This window comes from Taudactylus pleione, unplaced genomic scaffold (assembly GCF_031769625.1).
Source record: "Taudactylus pleione unplaced genomic scaffold, aTauple2 ptg000217l, whole genome shotgun sequence".
In the NCBI taxonomy this organism is placed as follows: Eukaryota; Metazoa; Chordata; class Amphibia; order Anura; family Myobatrachidae; genus Taudactylus; species Taudactylus pleione.
This window is the reverse complement of record NW_028284619.1, coordinates 2,796,554-2,820,491: the sequence shown is the minus strand read 5'-3', so window position 1 is coordinate 2,820,491 and position 23,938 is coordinate 2,796,554. Positions and strand designations below refer to the sequence as shown.

The 23,938-nt window shown below is 44.9% G+C and overlaps 1 protein-coding gene across 1 annotated transcript in view; it reads left to right on the top strand.

Moving 5' to 3' along the window:
* The window catches only part of CACNA1D (calcium voltage-gated channel subunit alpha1 D), a 417,969-nt gene that overhangs the window by 273,923 nt on the left and 120,108 nt on the right, over positions 1-23,938 (top strand). Inside the window, 5 exon segments of the mRNA XM_088478679.1 lie at positions 8,232-8,301; positions 9,076-9,124; positions 10,378-10,510; positions 12,782-12,911; positions 19,794-19,853. Coding sequence (XP_088334805.1) covers positions 8,232-8,301; positions 9,076-9,124; positions 10,378-10,510; positions 12,782-12,911; positions 19,794-19,853 — 442 coding nt within the window.

Sequence of the window (23,938 nt, the reverse complement as noted above, 5' to 3'; positions counted from 1 at the left end):
CATAGCTGGGATATATACAGTAGCTGAGACACATAGCTGAGATACATACAGTAGCTGAGACACATAGATGGGATATATACAGTAGCTGAGACACATAGCTGGGATATATACAGTAGCTGAGACACATAGCTGAGATACATACAGTAGCTGAGACACATAGATGGGATATATACAGTAGCTGAGACACATAGCTGGGATACATACAGTAGCTGAGACACATAGCTGGGATACATACAGTAGCTGAGACACATAGCTGGGATATATACAGTAGCTGAGACACATAGCTGGGATACATACTATAGCTGAGACACATAGCTGAGATACATACAGTAGCTGAGACACATAGCTGGGATACATACAGTAGCTGAGACACATAGCTGAGATACATACAGTAGCTGAGACACATAGCTGGGATACATACAGTAGCTGAGACACTTAGCTGGGATACATACAGTAGCTGAGACACATAGCTGGGATACATACAGTAGCTGAGACACATAGCTGGGATACATACAGTAGCTGAGATACATAGCTGAGATACATACAGTAGCTGAGACACATAGCTGGGATACATACAGTAGCTGAGACACATAGCTGGGATACATACAGTAGCTGAGACACTTAGCTGGGATACATACAGTAGCTGAGACACATAGCTGGGATACATACAGTAGCTGAGACACATAGCTGAGATACATACAGTAGCTGAGACACATAGCTGGGATACATACAGTAGCTGAAACACATAGCTGGGATACATACAGTAGCTGAGACACATAGCTGAGATACATACAGTAGCTGAGACACATAGCTGGGATACATACAGTAGCTGAGACACATAGCTGGGATATATACAGTAGCTGAGACACATAGCTGAGATACATACAGTAGCTGAGACACATAGCTGGGATACATACAGTAGCTGAGACACATAGCTGGGATACATACAGTAGCTGAGACACATAGCTGAGATACATACAGTAGCTGAGACACATAGCTGGGATACATACAGTAGCTGAGACACATAGCTGGGATACATACAGTAGCTGAGACACATAGCTGGGATACATACAGTAGCTGAGACACATAGCTGGGATACATACAGTAGCTGAGACACACAGCTGGGATACATACAGTAGCTGAGACACATAGCTGGGATACATACAGTAGCTGAGACACATAGCTGGGATACATACAGTAGCTGAGACACATAGCTGGGATACATACAGTAGCTGAGACACATAGCTGGGATACATACAGTAGCTGAGACACATAGCTGAGATACATACAGTAGCTGAGACACATAGCTGGGATACATACAGTAGCTGAGACACATAGCTGGGATACATACAGTAGCTGAGACACATAGCTGGGATACATACAGTAGCTGAGACACATAGCTGGGATACATAGCTGGGATGGGATGTAGTTATGCAGCCACCCGTCCCAATCCCGACACTTTAATCCCGGCAAGGGATTTAACATAAGTGTCGAAATACCGACGTCCTCTGCCGGAGGTGAGTATACACTTAGCCGAGGATGGAGGGGTTAGGTTTAAGGACCACCAGGGGGACTAAGGGTTAGGCATCCCCCCGGCTATGGGGCTATGCTAGGGGAAGGGTGGGTTAGGGTTAGGTACTAGGGGGGAGGTTAGGGTAAGGCACCCACCCGGGAAGGTTAGGTGTAGGGTGCGGGGAGGGTGGGTTAGGTTTAGGCACTAACGGGGGGAGGTTAGGGATAGGCACTAGGGGGGAGGTTAGGGTTAGGCACCCCTAAGGGAGGGTTAGGGGGGTGAGGGGTAGGGATAGTATACTTACATGCGCTGTCGGGATTTTCACCCATCGGGCTGCCGGCGTCGGGATTTGAACCGCCGGGCTGACGTCAGTCATTCATACTGATTCCGCTGGGCTACATAGCTGAGACACATAGCTGGGATACATAGCTGGCATAGGGAATCGATATTTAATGCCGGCGGCTGAATAGCCGCCGGATCAAATACCGACAGCGGAACCTAATTCCAGACTGGGGCTAGTAAGTAACCTAACCCTCCCCTCCCTTAGTGGTGCCTATCTCTAACCTCCCCTGGTCAGTGAATAAATGTAACCCCCCCTCCCTGCACGCTAACCTAACCCTCCCGGGGGGTGCCTAACCCCTCCCCCCCTAGTGGTGCCTAACCCCTCCCCCCCTAGTGGTGCCTAACCCCTCCTTTCCCTACCCTCACCATCCCGCGGGGGTGCCTATCCCTAAGTCCCCCCCAGGAGTCCCTAAACCTAACCCCTGCCGCCCATCCCCCCCCCCGAGGCTAGATGCTAAGACACCCGACTTACCTTCGTTCGGTATGCCAGTTGTCGGTATTTTGTAGTGGGGCTACTGATTCAACGCCTATCTTTAGTCCCATTGGGCTGCCAGTGTCGGGATTTCAGAGGGCGGGACAGCGCCCATTGGTGTCCAGACTGCATCCCATGGCACACATAGCTGGGATACATAGCTGGGACACATAGCTGGGCACATAGCTGGGACACATAGCTGGGCACATAGCTGGGACACATAGCTGGGACACATAGCTGGGACACATAGCTGGGACACATGACTGGGACACATAGCTGGGATACATGGCTGGGACACATGGCTGGCATACATAGCTGGGACACATGGCTGGGACACATGGCTGGGACACATGGCTGGGACACATAGCTGGGACACATGACTGGGACACATAGCTGGGATACATGGCTGGGACACATGGCTGGCATACATAGCTGGGACACATGGCTGGGACACATGGCTGGCATACATAGCTGGGACACATAGCTGGGACACATGGCTGGCACACATGGCTGGCACACATGGCTGGGACACATAGCTGGGACACATGGCTGGGACACATGGCTGGGACACATGGCTGGCATACATGGCTGGCATACATGGCTGGCACACATGGCTGGGACACATGGCTGGGACACATAGCTGGGACACATAGCTGGGACACATAGCTGGGACACATAGCTGGGATACATAGCTGGGACACATAGCTGGGACACTTAAATCCTGTAGAAATGAAGTAGGTGCTTGTCTGTTACATTAATCAGTAACAGCTCCTTGATACAGTAAACTGTCACAATAGGATGCAAACAATACTTTTGGATATATGGCCTCTCTTATATAGTCTTTAGCTTAGCACACAGACTGTGTTAATATTTTTAGGAACAAAAGTGATTGGTCACAACTTTGGTCTTGTCCACTGGAAAGTGTAAGTGTTTTCTCACTTTTGTCTATCTTGCGTCCAGGGAGCAGTACATCACTTGTATATCACTTGCTGTTTGATCATCGGGCTGAGTCAGCCTTAAGGTGCTTATCCACTACACGAGAGTGGAAAGGCTGTATGTTTACAACATTGTAATCGTTCACTATCCTGTGCTGTGGATAATGTGCCTACACTGAACCATATGTCGCTCAGTGCAGGACCCTCCTTCATCCCGGAACATGCACAACCTGTCGATATCAACAGGTTGGCCTGCATGTTCAGATGAAGACAAATGCTGACAATGACCAGCTGCATTTTAATGCACGATTACTGCATGATTAATGAGAGATTGAACAATAACGATGTTTTAATCGTTCAATCGCTAATTTTTCGCGTCTAGTGGATACGGGCCTTTAGAGTGAGAGCAACAGTTGTTGATGTCCCAAAATGGACACTGATGCGTAATACTACAGCCAGAATCTATATACACGTCAGTGTTCTTTTTAAAGGACTATGGGCTATATTTACTAAAGTGAGAGTTTTTAGAAGTGGAGATGTTGCCCATAGCAACCAATAAGATTCTAGCTATTATCTGCTATAAGGTGCTAGTTAAATGTTTAAGTAGAATCTTCACTTCTAAAAACTCTCACTTTAGTAAATATACCTTTTACAGTCTACTTTGTCTTCCCCTGCTCACTGCCTCAGTGCCTTCTCCTCAGCTCTACCCAAGTTTGACTTTAATCAGTCTTTCTCTGGAACACACTGACACATCTGCTAGCCAGTCTCTTCCCACTGCTCATCTGCTAGGGAGCCCACCTCTGCTGGACAGGAGGCTGATGGACTGAATGATGATATATGTGTGTTCCAATAATGCCTCTCACCCCTCTACCGGCAGAGTCTGGAGCATACTGTGATTGGATATCCTCTTTAAAAATGCAAAAGAAACTTATTGACTGAGGTTAAATTTATATTTTAGCTGGTCAAAAGAGAATGGACCAGCAACGCCTAGCTAAGAATTACGCCCATTGTAAGGAAGATGGTGCTGTTCAGTTCTCTACTTGTACAGTAAAAGTGTAAAAAATATTACATTCAGTATAAAGGACAAAAGCATTGACACTAAGTAGATACTATAAATTACATGTGCAATATAAAATAATAGAACCTGCACTGTGCCTTTGCAAATAAAGAAAATAAAATTAACATATACTAAAACTCACAGGCAAAACAATAGAAGTCATGCTGTGCAGCTCTTCATAGATTCAGAATAAGATGAGAATTCTCCACAGACTCCCTATATTTGCAACAAAACCCACCTACCCAAAAATATAGCTCATGTAATATAGGGAACATTGGCCCTCATTCAGAGCCGTATGCTCTGAGCAGAGCGCACGCTCTGAATGAGGGCTGTCCTCCATAACTATGGAGCGTCCTCCTGGACGCTCGTATAGCTGTGGGTCACCACCCACAGCCTATACGAGCATGCAGTTTGATGGCCGCGATGGTCTTGACCATCGCGACCATCGAAACTGCAAGCCGGAGCCTGCGGTTGAGGTTTTCAACCGCAAGGCCCGGAGTGATTTTGGCTCTATCAGAGCCAAAATCACTCCCACTGACATCACTAGTGATGTCAGTGGGCCGGCTTCTGACGGGAGGCGTTCCCTTAGGAACGCCCCCGTCAGGGAGGCACGCCCCCGGCACGCCCACCAAAGGGGGCGTGCTGTCAATCAACATCGACAGCACGCCCCCTTTGATCAGACACAACGAGCGAAGGAAAGTCCTTCGCTCGTCGCGTCTGGCGCATGCGCACGACGGAGCTCCCTCCGTCGTGCGCATGCTCAGTGCAGAACATCGCCCCACTTGCGAGCGGACAGCCGCTCGCGAGTGGGTCTGAATCAGGCCCATTGTTGGAATAAAGTATCTGTGCAGCAATCAGGTTACATGTAACAGATCCCTCAGATGCCAGATAAAATAAATGTCCTGTTTCTCCTGCCTGGTTTCATCAGTGCCCTCTGGTAACTTCTTGTGATAACTTTAGACCTCATAGGATCCTACTTTAAACCTCACAAAATTCTGCTTTAGACCTCACGGGATTCTACTTTAGACATTGTGAAATCCTACTTTAGAACTTTAGACCTCATGGGATCTTATTTTAGACCTCATGGGATCCTACTTTGGACCTTACAGGACCCTATTTTAGACATTGTGAAATCCTACTTTAGAACTTTAGACCTCACAGGATCTTATTTTAGACCTCATGGGATCCTACTTTGGACTTCACAGGATCCTACCTTAGCCCTCAAGAGATCCTGCATAAGACCTTACAGGACCCTACTTTAGACATTGTGAGATCCTACTTTAGACCTCACGGGAACCTATTTTAGACTTCATGGGATCCTACTTTAGACCTTACAGGATCCTACTTTAGACCTCACAAGATTGTATTTGTGCTTTAGGCCTCATTGATCTTACTTTAGACCTCATTGGATCCTACTTTTGACCTTGTGAGATCCTTCTCTAGACCTCACAAGATCCTGCTTTAGATCTCATGAGGTTCTGCGTTTTACTGCTGAGTGATTACTCCTCCCACCTCTCACTTAAATTTGGCTCAATCTTTGCCTTCAGCTTAGAGTGACGCTTGCTTTCAAGGTTCCTCTAGGCTTGAAGCTGGTGCCCCAATGCTGGAGCACAGCGTGGGAACTGACGGACAATGACAGGTGGGAGGAGCAATTTACGGCCCATACTAATGCACATCTGTATAATGCAAAGCTCATACAGTCTTCTTTTTTCATATTTTGTGTGTTCAATACATTTGTCCTCCATATAAGTAGACACTGAATACATTATTTCCTGATGTAGGCATTATAAAGTCCTCTTAATGTGAATAATGATTAGACTTTAGCATCTGTATGTTCATTGACTGAATTGATCAAAATTGGAGACAATAAATCCACATGGGGCATTTAATACCATGGAGCAAAGAACAAGTGTCCTGTAACTCATATAGTCAAATTAGCTGTGATCAGTCTTGTCTAAGTTAGGCTAATTAATATTACTATCTGGTCACACACAGAGTAATATTCCAAATTTTAAACCAGCCACACACATGGCGGGATGCGAATGCGATGCATGTCGCCACCCTTCGCATGCATGTCGGCGTTAGCAACGCCGGTATGCATGACGAACACCGCAAACGACGGCTTTCTCGGTATGAGCAGCACTTTGCGATGGAGGGACTCCTGGTCTATAACCCAGAACCCCCTCTGTCGTCCTTCTGCGCATGAGCCGCGGGGGTGTGCTGGGAGGGATCCGATTGGATCCCTCTCACAGCACTCTCCCGATAGAAGCCCGTAGGATTCTAAACGGTAACACCATCAGGAAGATGGCGTTACCCACCGCATCCAAGCCCTGGAGTGCATCACATTCCAGGGCTTGGTGCATATGAGAATTGCGGTCAAACTGGCATTTGGGCGCTTGACTACATTTCTACCTTTCCTACATCCCGCCCACAGACTGATATGCTGCCCTTTTAGTAATTTATACACATAAGGAGCCATGGGCATAGCTATAGTGGGTGCAGGGGGTGTCATTGCTATCGGGCTCATAGGCTTGCGAGGCCCAGGACCCAGGTTATATAGTGTTATTGCATACCAATTTCCTGGATTTGCCTGCTAAGCATTTGGGTCCAACCCGTTGCCCAGCCTGAATGGGGTGACATTCCATTTCCAGTGAGAGGTGTGTGCAAACACAGGCGTGTCGCGGCTGTTTATGGGGAGTGTCTCAGCCTACTACTGCGACTGGCGCCAGTGCCTCTGTTCCCACACCCATTCTGTGCAGTCATAGTGTTACTCAATTGGTCAATTATCGAGGCATATGCGACCACCACTGCGCGTTTGTACGCTCTTACTTGGATCTGCGAAGCTGCCGGTGGGCGTCTTGATTTATTTCCAGTCGGCTGCATGCATTAGCATATATTCGCACAGAAGCTGTGTACTGGATAGCAGCTGCGATTGTGTTAGCGTACATCACTGAATCAGGCCCTGTGTCTCCGGCTTTAGAATGTCACTGCTTTTCAAGCATTAATAAGAGTTCTATGGCCTCCACCCTCCTTCCCCTAAGCCTCCTATCCAACATGCTTTATCTCTTTTGTTTATATGGCAACTGATATATAAATCTATAATCCAGTAGTTGTTTATTGTTAAGGTGCCCATATACTCTACTATACTCACAGCAGTCCACCCTGCTTAGGATCTATAAGATGTTGGTGAGGACGGATGGTAACTATGGTCCGTTGGAGTTGGATGGGTTTTACTAATTTTTTCCTAACTCCATGTTATTCTGAGTTGGAGCGATCTTTGCAGGAGCTGTCTTTCCATAAAATGGACATTTCAGGGTGGGAACTGGGTGACGGCAATGCGATCTCACGGAACGGTTCTCTAGTGGGAGTGCGGCTTGAGTTCCGTGCTAGTCATGCGTACAAAGAAGGGAAATCTGTTTCAGATGGATCTCTTGCACCTAGCATAGGGCTGGTGCACGTGCCGTTATTAATGATGGTTGCCGCTGTGGACTGAAAAACAGAGGGCACTATATTAGCCCTACAGAAACTTAGGTTAGCATAAAGTAGTAAGTCATGCTTTGCGTCCATCTCAGAATCAGCCCCATTGTATGACTTCTCTAATAGTCAGATTTAGAGTTCTGAAGTTAGGATTTGTCCATACAAAATTGCATGTGTCTGATGGAGATCCAGTTACTGGGTGATTAGCCCAAGCAATCAGTCCAGCCTGTGTACGGCCAGCTTTAGTTGTGCCATATGTTGCTGTTAGAATACTGTAGATATGTAAATAGCCTACGGTTGTGCAGCTATGATTTTATGTACTTTCCTTTTTATGTTTTATGTGGTATTTTCAAATGCAACTTATCCCCTATGAACATTCATTTTGAATTTCTGACTTGCTATGTTTTGTCCTATGGTGAAATTAAATGACATCAGGAAAGAGAGTCTGGAGAACAAGGATGGAGATAAAGGACAAAATGATCGGAAGAAAGAGATTGATTCAAAGGTAACCACATTCAGCTGCCCAAACAGGGATGTCCGTATCACTTTATTACCCGAGCAGTGGGCACATTGTACCACGTGATGGCCTCCTGAGGCACTGCTCATGTGCACAAATCTGCTCACATTCATAACTGACACCAGTGATAGTTCAGAAGTCCCTGGCCAAGGTGCCAAAGTCCCAAACTTGTAAATGAACGCACAAGGTGCATCAGAGCAAGGGGTATGATCCAGCATAATGCCCGCATACAGTTTTAACCAATTGGGTTGCTATGGTAGTGCAGTACAGTGCTGTCATCACCTGAATGTATTTTATTTCTCTGCTCGCTCATTTTATTTTTTATAGGGCAAAGAGTACAACCCACATAGAAAATTACTGATCATTGGATATAGTTATAATATGAATTGATTTGCAATTCTACAACTATATAATGACTGTCTGTATTACATTTCCAGATGAATATAATTATATTGACAGTAATACAAATGCAATGCATAAATATTATGTTTTTATTATTATTGTTATTTTATTGTTATTTTTTATTATTATAATCAGAATTATTTCTCTTTTTATTATTATAATTATGAGTATGATATTTTATCATTATCATGGTGGAACACTGGTTCATTTATACCTTAATTAGACTTCCTGGTTGTCTTCATTCCATAGGTTTTAGGATCTCTACTAACAGAATCTAATTAAACATAATAGATTTTTTTATATTCCAACATATTTTTATTTATATTTTAAATATATTTGCAAATATGTCTTCCCTGCCAGGTGGCGGTTGATGAAGAGAATGAAGAAGAGAAGGAACATACGGAGCCAGGTACTATTTATACTCCTATGCCCAGTACTCTGTGTATCTATATTAATAATATAATAATCCGGTCATCATATAGGTGCTTGCTGGGAGCACAGGTATCATTTCTATAACCAGGCTCATCTGAGTGATACATTAGCACACTCTCCCTCATGCTAAATGTTATAGGGAGACAACAGCGGTGTCAATATCACTCTACTTTTATATTGAGTATCATTTTTTGGGTTAGGTACAGATTCATTGTGGCTGATCGCAGTACAAACGTCCCCGCAAATCGCGCTATGCGCCAAGCTACGCTCTGGCGCATCCCCGATTGTGGGAGTGCGTCTCCATTCAGTCCTATGGAGACAGGAAAGCGCGTCCCCGACCGTGGGAGCGCGTTTCCCATTATATCCTATGGAGACGTGAATGCGCGTCTCCGAAAGCAGGAGTCCATCTCGCGCCACGCATAGCGGGATTCGCTGCGCTATGGACAACAATGTAGCTGAGCAGATATGTATGGGATTCCGGTGGTTGAGATGCTGCCGATCAGAATACGAACAGCGGCATCCCGACACCCATAGGTAAGTACTCCTAAACGCTAAACTCTACCCCTCCCCTAACCCTCCCTCCCCGGGGCCTGAACCTACCCTCCCCCCCTAGTGCCTAAACCTAATTCCCCCCCCCCTCCCGCACCCTAAACCTAACCATCCCCCTAAGTGCCTAACCCTCCCCCTAGTGCCTAAGTCTAACCCTCCCCTAATGCCCGATACTTACCTTCGGGATACAGGTGGACAGAATTCTGGAGCTAGGATCCCAACGCCGTCGGGATTCTGGTGCCAGTATTAGACCGTCGACATCTCGCTTGCCGGGATGCTGACTACATCCCCTCTTTTTCAAATTAACTTCCAGAATGCTCGGTCTCTCATGTTCTGCAGCCTTTATAAGTCAGTTATACAAACTTCCTACTGCATTAATGTACTGTACTGTGTACCCACTCTCTCTGTCAAGGCTTCTTCTCCTTACATTGCCAGCCTCCATCTGTCTGCTTAGATTGTAAGCTCTTCAGTTCTGGGAGGCTAAATCGTCCTATACTTAGATAAAGTGTAAACGTCAAACAATTAACGTTGTCAGTTTATTTTTGCAATTATGACATAACTATGTGATAAGTTCCTAGTGCTGAGTGTAACGCCCTTTACAGGAGGTAGTGTTGGTAGCCATTTGACTGACATTTTTGTTTATGTATAGAGTTTGAATGACAATGACCTATTTCACTGTAGATGAGGAGGATGAAGAGGAACCAGAAGTACCAGCCGGTCCTCGCCCACGCCGTATGTCTGAGCTAAACATGAAGGAGAAGATAACCCCAATTCCAGAAGGGAGCGCCTTCTTTATTTTCAGCAACACCAACCCGTAAATATCAGCCTCCCGCTCATATTGGTGTTTATATTAAATGTGCAGACGTGTTTATTACTGTTTATGTGAGGTTTATAAATGATATTTTATACTCTCAAAGTGATAGGGGCAGCTGTTTTATAGGCTTAACCAATATCCATGATGATCTCCTACAGATGGGTCCTTATACACTCTTGCTGCAGCTGCGCCAAACAGCCCTTCAAGGCATGTCAGGTCCAGTGCAACTCTTTATCGCTGGAATGTGTGTCTTTGTCGGATTGTGATGCGATAAAACCGCTTTACGAGATTGCACTGATTCATTTGATATGCGACACTTGTATATCTGTGTGCATCTCAGTTTGAATCTGTATACGACGTGCTACGATGCAGAGGGCTCTGCTTTTGTTCACGCCAAGTTCTGTTGTTCAGATTCAGACTCAGTCGCACACAAATATACAAGTGTCGCATATCAAATTAATCAGTTTAGTTTTGTGAAGTGGTTTGGTCGTATCACGTTGCAAAAAAGAGGATACAGCGGTCAATGCAGCTTACTTGCGCTAGGTGTCTCGCATGGCGTATTGAGATTCGGGAGTATATTTACTAAAGGAAAGCTGGCGCCTTCTCTCTGTAACTAGATTGCACACACCTGATTCATTAGTTTCTATACACCTGCAACATTCATATTTTTTTTGGGGGGGGGTCTGCGTCCCTGACATTTTGACATTCACTACAAAAAAAAGGGATTTGCCCTCCAGCACACTGCAGCTATATCAACAAAAATGCTTGAATCCTACATAATAATAGAAATTCAGAGGTATTTGTTACATACATTTGCAAATACATGAATAAGCGCCAGGCCAGCGTCAAGGCTCCTCTATACTGGCGTCCCTAACATTATGGGGTTCATGTCCGAGGCGCAGGGAACCCCAAAAGAATCTAGCTAAGGACCATCCCCAGGGTATCACACGAAAAAGGGAAAAAAGGTGATAGTGAAGTGTAAAGTATAGATGTGTAAAGATAAAATAATAAGTGTTAATATAATGAGAAAGTTAAAATTACATAAATAATAGACAAACAAATATAAAAGTGATGAAAAAATATCTATGTGAATTAAGTGGTGATGCCCTGAAAAAGGCCCAACCAGAGCAACTCCGGGGGCCCCACGCCCAAACGCTCACCCCAAAATAATTGTTGCTACCTAATAGTAGCACCCACTCTGGGTCATATAATTACAAATGAATGTACTGCATGATGACAGCACATGTATAGGCCGAGAACTGACTCACCTAGAAGGTACCCCAGAAACTTCCAAATGGCACTATATGGACCAGCACATCCTCCCAATGCTGGCTCTCTTCATGCCTCACAGAACTGCAAACAAAAAGTATGGTGGTCGCTCACATCAGCTTAATGACTTTGCACAGGTGCTTGTAAAGGGCGGGATTTACACTGACATTCCACCTTGGAACACCTGTGGTTTTGGTAGTGGAGAACAGGATGAACAGGATAAAAACTCGCCATGTTAATGATACAGTATCATAGTAACAGACAATATGCTTCCTACCTGGCAACATGTGCCGTAGATAATGATGAGAAAACAGCTACAATTTAGAACGCAGAACACTGTAACAAGGGCGCAGCACATCAAGTGAAAGCCGCACAGCATCCGCCAACAGAAAACCGGCCGAGTGTCCCCATCAGGGATTATAAAGGAATATGAGAGCACTTGTGATAAGCTCGGTGGCCTCTGTGATAAAAGAAAAAGCTACATAGAGCTCATAAACAATATATATAACTTTGCTCAATATTCTAAACTCTCAGTAACATTTGCATAAACAATACAATAAAATATTGGACACCCAGGGTCATAAACTATATACTATATGTATATTCAAACCATAAAGCATGTGTTGTATATACTGTGCTGCCTGACGAATATGAATAATTTAACTACAGGTCCACTTTTTATGTGTGGAATAGATAGAATCTTTTGAATATTTGTTGTAAATTTGAAAGCCTTATAGATGTTACTCAGGAGTCTAGTTACTAAGCAGTGTTAGGAGACAGAGTGAAATGTGATAAGGTGCCAGCCAATCAGCTCCCAACTGTCATTTTTCAAACACAGCCTGTGAGATGGCAGTTGGGAGCTGATTGGCTGGTGCCTTATCACTTTTCACTCTGTCTCCTAACACTGCTTAGTAAATAGACCCCTCAGACTTTATCATATATCATGGTCACTTCTTAAGCGGTATTGCTACCCCTGATAATATGCCTGTGTGTCTCCTATAGGATTCGGGTGGGCTGTCACAAACTCATAAATCATCATATCTTCACCAACCTCATCCTGGTGTTTATCATGCTAAGCAGTGCCTCATTAGCAGCTGAAGATCCCATTCGCAGTCACTCCTTCCGCAATATAGTGAGTATTATTATACAGTACACGAGTGATATAATATATGTGTAGACACCTGTAAAGGTCTCTATAAACAGTGTGTTCTGGTGTCAGCATTTCGATGTACATTAGGAAAATATGTGTATTATAAGAAATCATATTATTATTATTTCATTTTATTATTATTAGCATTTATTTATAATGCAACACAAATGTCTGCAGTGCCATATGGAGCAGCAGGGCCGGGACAGGGATCTATGCCGCCCTGTGCTGACCCCTTTTCCTAAACCTATGATGTCACGCCTAAGGGGCGTGGCCACCGGCGCTAGGAAGTAGAGCACTTCCCGGAGCATCCCTTGGACACTCCAGACGGCTCTATAGCAGCGCTACTGGCCGCAGGGTGCCGTTCCAGGCACCCTGCTAGTCACATGCAGGTACCATGGGGCAGCGACAGTGCCGTCCCCATGGCCCTGCACCCAATGCGACGGGAACACTCACACACCCCTAGTTATTGCCCTGCGGTGCAGTGATATAAACAGGATAGACATAGACATACAGAATAAGCAGCATATATCCCTGATTCAGAGATGTACGCTAATGCCACCGAGGCTGTGAATTTGTATACAGCGGCTTATACGAAAATATGCAAATGTTGCAGCTGCCGGGATTTGCATGAGACGCCCACCGGTGACTTTGCAAATCTCTGCGATTGCCTACAAAGACGCAACTTGGTCACAGATCAGTTGATTATCAGAATTCTGATTAACCCTACAGTCATTGGTAATGAGACACCGGAGCCATTTTTACTACGTATGGGATCGCAGTTGCTGGTAGAGGCACGCCCAGAAAACGGTCACTACACGTCTACGCTTCAGTCGCCACCTCCCTGTTGCTGCCCACAAACGATACCGCCCTGTCTATCGCTTTGCGAATACATCCTCACTATGAACAACAACAAAAATGAAACTTGACGCATCCACAGTGCGACTCAGACGCATGCACAGATTACCGATAGTCGCTCAACTGCTTCAAACATCGGCACTGCGTACATCTCTAATTCTGGCGCATAGTTACATTTACAGTTCAACCTCGTAGATAGCTACTGCAAATAATGGTTAAAAATAATAGCGGCTGACAAAACAGAGCGATTATGTACATGTCACTGCATATCAAATGTAAATGAAGTTACTTGAGGTATTGATACTAGATAGATACTAGTACATTTGTTTTTGAGAATTTTATTAGTAGTTTTGTTACTATAAAGCAGCTTGTAATTTATTTTCAGTGGTCCCTAAATGGCGTCACAAAGCATTACTATAGATGCCCAGAAACTACAGTATACATAAAAGGTTGCTATGTGTATATAGAAAACCTGAGCTATTAGGAATGATCTATGCTGTCTTCGACTGATCAACTCCTGAGCACAGTGATTCTTCTTCCTACCCTCCGCAATCTCAGTACTATTGTCTCCTAAACCGCCCTCTAAATAGATTTTATTCTATGCAATGCTGAACGCAGATTCCATTTTAACGGGAATGTGGAGAACGATTCCTGCATGATCGCACACAGCCCCTTCTATGCTTCTGCCTGATTGACGGGCAGAGGCATTTAAGGGGTGGTGCGGCGGCGGCCGGGGTCCCCGGAAACGCGGGGGCTCAGTTTTCCGGGAGTGCAAAGGCCAGGGGCTGCATCCACGGACGCAGTTTCCTGGCCTCGCAAGCCAGCCAGTCTAAGTAAGCTGAGGCCTACCATACACGTAATATTTGCATATTAGCAAGGACAGAATTGCAAGGTTGCCTGCGTGCAGCTTTGCAATACCGTCCTAAGCTGACTCACCCCCAGCCCCTGGCCTTGGCACTCCCTGAATCACCCCCAGGGTGTGCCAAGGCCAGGGGCTGCATCCATGGACGCAGTTTCCAGGCCTCGCAAGCCAGCCAGCCTGAGTAAGCCGAGGCTTACACCTGTCATACACCTCCTGCTGTATTTGCATATTAGCAAGGACGGAATTGCAAGCTTGCCTGCGTGCAGCTTTGCAGTACCGTCCTAAGCTGAATCACCCCCTCAGGTAGAACTCAAGGGAATCCTCTCCTTTTCCTGCCAGCAAGGATTGTTACTGACATAACATCATTCTTGTCGCCGATTAAATGCCTGCAGTCCAAACCTGATATTCGGATTACTTTTGTGAAATAACCAGAATATATTATGTATTAAACTAACAGATTATAAGACATTGTGCAAACTTTATGTTAATTGCCAATAAATTCACCAAAACTGTTTTACCATGAATGTTATAGTATTCCGCAAAGCTCCTGAAATTGGCAGCAAAACAAAAACAAGAAAAGTTTGTAGCATTTGGTGTCTGACCTTTGCAGAAACTGGACTTCTGTACAATTATAGAGCTCGCTTGCTGTATATTTGCAATGATAAATCTCTTGGTTTCTCACAGCACATAGCCTAATACTGTGCAGACCTCCATTAACACTTCATTGGGAATTGCACTGAGCCTGCCCCTGCTGCTAAGCTAAGTACTCTAGATTCTGGTTTGATTTTGTCTGACCTTTGCGGTAACACACCAGGTCACAACTCCTGTAGTTGTCATTGCAGCCATCAGTAGGGAAAATGGACTTTGTACTTTATAAATACAGTCATGCCACTCTAAGCACAACAAGATTAAATGTGTGCTATAGTCCTTTGTGTCAAATTATACAGTAATTAGATCATGCCGTTTTATATATTTAGAAAATGCCACATAATACATGTTTTGTTTTGCACCTGCAAAGGACGGTTTGTTAAAGAGTTTGCTCTATTTTCCTATGGATATTATACAGTTGTTACTGCTGGTTATAGAGAGCTCCTGGACATGACACATACATTGCTGAACCAGTGACACATGCAAGCTGCGACGGGTCTGTTCACACACATGGACTGGGAATAGAATTAAAATGAACATGGGACATTTAAAACATGTTTTAGTGCTGTGTTATTAACACATTCTCCATATACATTTCATGCACTACACTTTTGCCAATACAGGGCCTAATTCAGAGCCGGACGCTATTTGTGCTCGCTCCTTCAGAAAAAGGGGCTGGATATTTAAATTGAGCGCTCGCTCTTTGCGGTCTGTTGACGCCTCTATGTCTGAGCGAGCGTCCGAAACATGCGCTCGCTATTTTGTAAAAACACCCCTTGGCATCATACGTCATCTCCGCTATTTATTAGATTAATCGAGTACATCGAAAGGTGTATGAACTGCTCGCTATTCTTGTGGTAGCATTTTCCTACCGCAATCATGCGAGCAGTTCAGGCTAAAAGACAACCAAGTGACGTGGTCGATGACGCTGCTTTGTTAATTATACACACCCTTTAAACGCCCGTTTTGACCGTTTGGCACGCCTGCGTTCGGATCTCCACTTCCCGTTTTCAAGCACCTTCCCCTGTTACCACCCACAAACGCCTCATCCTGTCACTCAAATTAGCAGACATTCGTATTTTGCGAGCACACGATTTCCGACCGCACTGACTTGTTGGCGCATGCGCATTACAACCCACACGCATGCGCAGATGTGCGAACATCGCTCGGAGCGAACGAGCGGCCGCTTACGAGCGGCCGCTTACGAGCGGCTCTGAATCAGGCCCACAGTCTGCAATCTATTACACTAGCATTATCGCAGGTGAAACAGAAGGTGACGCAGCATTAACATTTTACAATGAGTCCATAGCAGTCGTCATAGTTACTGCACCCTTCCAGACATTAGTCAGTGCTGTACGTGGCCGTTTTCCTGCCCTGGCCATGCCTGCACACTTCCTCGCAAAAAATATATTTGCATCTTATTTCCTGAAAACACACGTTTTTGGGAGGTAACTGCAAATATTTTTTATCCCCCGAATGTACGACAGAGGGATCTGAGATACCTGCTGCGAGCATTCCCGCTGGCAGCCACAGCCTCCATAGGTTTTTATGGGGGGATGCGATTCTGCCATATTTACCAAGTTCTGGAGATGGCAGTAGCCCACTGTAGCCTATGGGCTACACATTGCATAACTCGCCGGGAGAGGGTTCTATAGGAACCCTCCCCTGGCAATGGCCGCGGTGCATGCGTGGGCTGTAGACCGTGCTTGCGCTGGAGTCCCGACACAGGAATAAGGAGACCGATGCCGCACCAGATTCGTTCCCAGTCCCAGCACATAGCAGGGCGCATCCTTTTTTTGCTCTTGGGTTTCTAAGCATGTCACTAGCTGTGCAGAAGTGACATGCGCCCGTGCTGTCTATTCGGAATTGAGCCATAGGCAGCCCAGGATTTAGTGGCAGAAAACGAACAGCGGATATGTGTGAATGATGATGTATTACATTTTGGTGCTCCTCAGATTAGGATAATGGTATAGTGCTCCCCAGATTAGGATAATGCTATAGTGCTCCCCAGATTAGGATAATGCTATAGTGTTCCCCAGATTAGGATGATGATATAGTGCTCCTCAGATCAAGGTAATGATATAGTGCTCCCCAGATTAGGATAATGATTATAGTGCTCCCTAGATTAGGATAATGATATGGTGCTCCCCAGATTAGGATAATGATTATAGTGTTCCCCAGATTAGGATAATGATATAGTGCTCCCCAGATTAGGATAATGATTATAGTGCTCCCCAAATTAGGATAATGATATGGTGCTCCCCATATTAGGATAATGATATAGTGCTCCCCAGATTAGGATAATGATATAGTTCTCCCCAGATTAGGATAATGATTATAGTGCTCCCCAGATTAGGATAATGATATGGTGCTCCCCAGATTAGGATACTGATATAGTGCTCCCCAGATCAAGATAATGATATAGTGCTCCCCAGATTAGGATAATGATATAGTGCTCCCCAGATTAGGATAATGATTATAGTGCTCCCCAGATTAGGATAATGATATGGTGCTCCCCAGATTAGGATAATTATATAGTGTTCCCCAGATTAGGATAACGATATAGTGCTCCCCATATTAGGATAATGATTATAGTGCTCCCCAGATTAGGATAATGATTATAGTGCTCCCCAGATTAGGATAATGATATGGTGCTCCCCAGATTAGGATAATGATATAGTGCTCCCCAGATTAGGATAAAGATTATAGTGCTCCCCAGATTAGGATAATTATATGGTGCTTCCCAGATCAAGATAATGATATAGTGCTCCCCATATTAGGATAATGATATGGTGCTCCCCAGATTAGGATAATGATTATAGTGCTCCCCATATTAGGATAATGATATAGTGCTCCCCAGATTAGAATAATGATATAGTGCTCCCCAGATTAGGATAATGATATGGTGCTCCGAAGATTAGTATAATGATATAGTGCTCCCCAGATCAAGATAATGATTATAGTGCTCCCCAGATCAAGATAATGATTATAGTGCTCCCCAGATTAGGATAATGATATGGTGCTCCCCAGATCAAGATAATGAAATAGTGCTCCCCAGATTAGGATAATGATTATAGTGCTCCCCAGATTAGGATAATGATATGGTGCTCCCCAGATCAAGATAATGATATAGTGCTCCCCAGATTAGGATAATGATTATAGTGCTCCCCAGATTAGGATAATGATATAGTGCTCCCCAGATTAGGATAATTATTATAGTGCTCCTCAGATTAGGATAATGAAATAGTGCTCCCCAGATTAGGATAATGAAATAGTGCTCCCCAGATTAGGATAATGATATTGTGCTCCCCAGATTAGGATAATTATATAGTGTTCCCCAGATTAGGATAATGATATAGTGCTCCCCATATTAGGATAATGATTATAGTGCTCCCCATATTAGGATAATGATTATAGTGCTCCCCAGATTAGGATAATGATATGGTGCTCCCCAGATTAGGATAATGATATAGTGCTCCCCAGATTAGGATAATGATATAGTGCGTCCCATATTAGGATAATGAATATAGTGCTCCCCAGATTAGGATAATGATATAGTGCGTGCCAGATTAGGATAATGATATGGTGCTCCCCAGATCAAGATAATGATATAGTGCTCCCCAGATTAAGATAATGATGTAGTGCTCCCCAGATTAGGATAATTATATAGTGCTCCCCAGATTAGGATAATGATATAGTGCTCCCCAGATTAGGATAATGATATGGTGCTCCGAAGATTAGTATAATGATATAGTGCTCCCCAGATCAAGATAATGATTATAGTGCTCCCCAGATCAATATAATGATATAGTGCTCCCCAGATTATGATAATGATATGGTGCTCCCCAGATCAAGATAATGATATAGTGCTCCCCAGATTAGGATAATGATATAGTGCTCCCCAGATTAGGATAATGATATAGTCCTCCCCAGATTAATATACTGATAGAGTGCTCCCCAGATTAGGATAATATAGTGCTCCCCAGATTAGGATAATGATATAGTGCTCCCCAGATTAATTTGAAAGTACAAATGTGTATGTTTGTTGGCAAAGACATTTGATTGGATGGCCTACACGGCTGCTGGCTGTAGTTCTACACCTTAACCAGAACTGCTGACTTTTAATATTCTACTGGGATCTGTATCTCAATAATGACCAGGTTCCCATGGGAAGGAGCATCTCCCGCCTACTAGTTAGCTGTGCAATACACCCTTCTCACTTCCAAAGGATGATCTTCAATCTAGGTCCAGAATCAATTCATAGACGCATAGCTTGCTTCTCTCCTGGAACTGTAATCACGGATAGTAACGAAGCAGATCAAGAACCTCCTGTAAGAAAACACTTGATCTTTCCAGTCTTATGTTTTGTTTTATTACTTCCCTTTTCTGCTATGGTGTAAGCCTTCTCCAATGGTCTCATGGTGGAAGTAAGGACCGTGACCCACCTCCTTGTCCTCTACCATTACACAGAGTTCTCACTGTCCTCTTGTACCTTGCAGATTCTTGGTTACTTTGACTATGCTTTCACAGGAATCTTTACAGTAGAAATCTTCCTAAAGGTAAAACAATGTTCTTATTTTCTGATGCTCAAAGTGCTTTTTACTATAACATGTAATTCTTTGTACCCCCAGGTGCTAGGATATGCAGATTATGTCTTCACTAGTATGTTTACATTTGAAATCGTTTTGAAGGTAACCTGGTTTGTGTGAAATATGTATTTAAAACAGCAGTACTATTAATCCCATATAGCCTCTGGTAAATAATATGTTTTCACTTTCCAATCTATGGCAGAATGTATGTCTTAAAAACATCTAACAGGTTTATTGTAGCGTAAAATATAGAAATACATAATAGAATGGATTTCTTGCAGTTGCTGAATAATATTTAGTGTTTTTATTCAGATGTTCCAGCTCTGTAATATGTTTCTAATCATTGGGATTTTAGTCTCCGAGTGAACCTCTTCATGAATAGCTATAGCAACAGTGACAGCTGCTCTTTATGAAAATCACAGTAATCACAATGAGTTTCACATTCAGTACAATGGGCCTAATGGAACTAAGCATAATATTTTTTTTGCACTGAACTAAGCACATATCAGTTAGATTTCGTGACACATTATTATTTATAGTAGATTTTCATTTTCAGTTATTTGAACGGGGGTGAAGAAGGGCGGTAGCCTTGGGCTTTAACTCCTGGGGCTATTCCATTCCAGCCCCTTTTGCACCCAAGCCCCCTTTTAACGTCTGTTAAAGTAACATGTTAACAGGTTTTAACACATAGAATCGGAGATAAATTCACAGGCTTATGTGTTAACAGGGTCCCGGCACCAAAAAATAGGCTATTTATTAATCCCCATTAAGTGCAGCCTGCGCGCTGCCTTCAAGTCTAATCGAATAGCCCTGGGGGATCAATATGCCGCAGTAAATTACTAGAAGTTCAATAAAAAAACTTATTAAATCCTTGTTTAAAAATGTATTTGACATGCATTGTAAAATAAATAAATCAATTAAACCCATTTGATTTGTGAGGAGTTTTCACCCAAAATTGGACATGCACAGCTGGGGCTTTGCATTATGTGTTTATTTAGACATAGCCATTCATACAGATGTGTCCTCATTTACTACTGCTCTAGGCGCTCCAAATAGCCCCTCTTGGCGCAACTGAGCTGCGTAATGCGTATTTTTTTTAAAAGTTTCTGTTTTTGTGCTACGCTAAAAATGGAAAGAAGCAACAAAACGACATTACTGGCGTACACTGACCACTGGGGCCAATCTGTGTAAAAAGACTTCCGATACAAGCGGCTGCGGCTATTCCTCCAACCATGTCACGTTATACTGAATCTGTGATTCTCCACATGTGTTCCACTAATTCCTTTGTAACAGTATTGCAACCTAGCGCTTCTAGTACCCTGTGAGCGGCGCTGTATGCAGCTGCGATGCAACTAAGACGCAGCATTTAGTGAAAGAGTTGTTGCGCTAGCCGTTTAGAAGTGTCTCAGTTGCGCCAGGCTTCTTGTGCCGTATGGCATAAAGATGCTAGGTATATGAGGACACGTCTGTGTAAATTAGTTGTAGCAATAATCAAGTAAATAGTGTATCCATTCCTGGTTTTTTTTTTTTTTTTTTACTATTTTCTTCAGGAATGGAATCAGAAGTTAACCAGTCGTTACATTCTTGTATAAGAGCATAAAAATAATTATAAGTATAGTGGGTGACACTTTCTGGGTCTGTGTACATCATGTACAGGAACCTCGCATACGCCATCTTCTTCTGCCTTCCCTGTTCATTATTTATAGAGTTTATCATTGCAGGTGTGACAGGGTGCTGTGTGACATTACCTGCCATGTGTGACAGGGTGCTGTGTGACATTACCTGCAATGTGTGACAGGGTGCTGTGTGACATTACCTGCCATGTGTGACAGGGTGCTGTGTGACATTACCTGCCATGTGTGACAGGGTGCTGTGTGACATTACCTGCCATGTGTGACAGGGTGCTGTGTGACATTACCTGCCATGTGTGACAGGGTGCTGCGTGACATTACCTGCAATGTGTGACAGGGTGCTGCGTGACATTACCTGCCATGTGTGACAGGGTGCTGCGTGACATTACCTGCCATGTGTGACAGGGTGCTGTGTGACATTACCTGCCATGTGTGACAGGGTGCTGTGTGACATTACCTGCCATGTGTGACAGGGTGCTGTGTGACATTACCTGCCATGTGTGACAGGGTGCTGTGTGACATTACCTGCCATGTGTGACAGGGTGCTGTGTGACATTACCTGCCATGTGTGACAGGGTGCTGCGTGACATTACCTGCCATGTGTGACAGGGTGCTGTGGGACATTACCTGCCATGTGTGACAGGGTGCTGTGTGACATTACCTGCCATGTGTGACAGGGTGCTGTGTGACATTACCTGCCATGTGTGACAGGGTGCTGTGTGACATTACCTGCCATGTGTGACAGGGTGCTGCGTGACATTACCTGCCATGTGTGACAGGGTGCTGTGTGACAGGGTGCTGTGTGACATTACCTGCCATGTGTGACAGGGTGCTGTGTGATAGGGTGTTGTGTGACATTACCTGCCATGTGTGACAGGGTGCTGTGTGACAGGGTGCTGTGTGACAGGGTGCTGTGTGACATTACCTGCCATGTGTGACAGGGTGCTGTGTGACATTACCTGCCATGTGTGACAGGGTGCTGTGTGACATTACCTGCCATGTGTGACAGGGTGCTGTGTGACATTACCTGCCATGTGTGACAGGGTGCTGCGTGACATTACCTGCCATGTGTGACAGGGTGCTGTGTGACAGGGTGCTGTGTGACATTACCTGCCATGTGTGACAGGGTGCTGTGTGATAGGGTGTTGTGTGACATTACCTGCCATGTGTGACAGGGTGCTGTGTGACATTACCTGCCATGTGTGACAGGGTGCTGTGTGACATTACCTGCCATATGTGACAGGGTGCTGCGTGACATTACCTGCCATGTGTGACAGGGTGCTGCGTGACATTACCTGCCATGTGTGACAGGGTGCTGTGTGACATTACCTGCCATGTGTGACAGGGTGCTGTGTGACATTACCTGCCATGTGTGACAGGGTGCTGTGTGACATTACCTGCCATGTGTGACAGGGTGCTGTGTGACATTACCTGCCATGTGTCACAGGGTGCTGTGTGACATTACCTGCCATGTGTGACAGGGTGCTGTGTGACATTACCTGCCATGTGTCACAGGGTGCTGTGTGACATTACCTGCCATGTGTCACAGGGTGCTGTGTGACATTACCTGCCATGTGTGACAGGGTGCTGTGTGACATTACCTGCCATGTGTCACAGGGTGCTGTGTGACAGGGTGCTGTGTGACATTACCTGCCATGTGTGACAGGGTGCTGTGTGACATTACCTGCCATGTGTGACAGGGTGCTGTGTGACATTACCTGCCATGTGTGACAGGGTGCTGTGTGACATTACCTGCCATGTGTGACAGGGTGCTGTGTGACATTACCTGCCATGTGTGACAGGGTGCTGCGTGACATTACCTGCCATGTGTGACAGGGTGCTGTGGGACATTACCTGCCATGTGTGACAGGGTGCTGTGTGACATTACCTGCCATGTGTGACAGGGTGCTGTGTGACATTACCTGCCATGTGTGACAGGGTGCTGTGTGACATTACCTGCCATGTGTGACAGGGTGCTGTGTGACATTACCTGCCATGTGTGACAGGGTGCTGTGTGACATTACCTGCCATGTGTGACAGGGTGCTGTGTGATAGGGTGTTGTGTGACATTACCTGCCATGTGTGACAGGGTGCTGTGTGACAGGGTGCTGTGTGACATTACCTGCCATGTGTGACAGGGTGCTGTGTGACATTACCTGCCATGTGTGACAGGGTGCTGTGTGACATTACCTGCCATGTGTGACAGGGTGCTGCGTGACATTACCTGCCATGTGTGACAGGGTGCTGTGTGACAGGGTGCTGTGTGACATTACCTGCCATGTGTGACAGGGTGCTGTGTGATAGGGTGTTGTGTGACATTACCTGCCATGTGTGACAGGGTGCTGTGTGACATTACCTGCCATGTGTGACAGGGTGCTGTGTGACATTACCTGCCATGTGTGACAGGGTGCTGCGTGACATTAC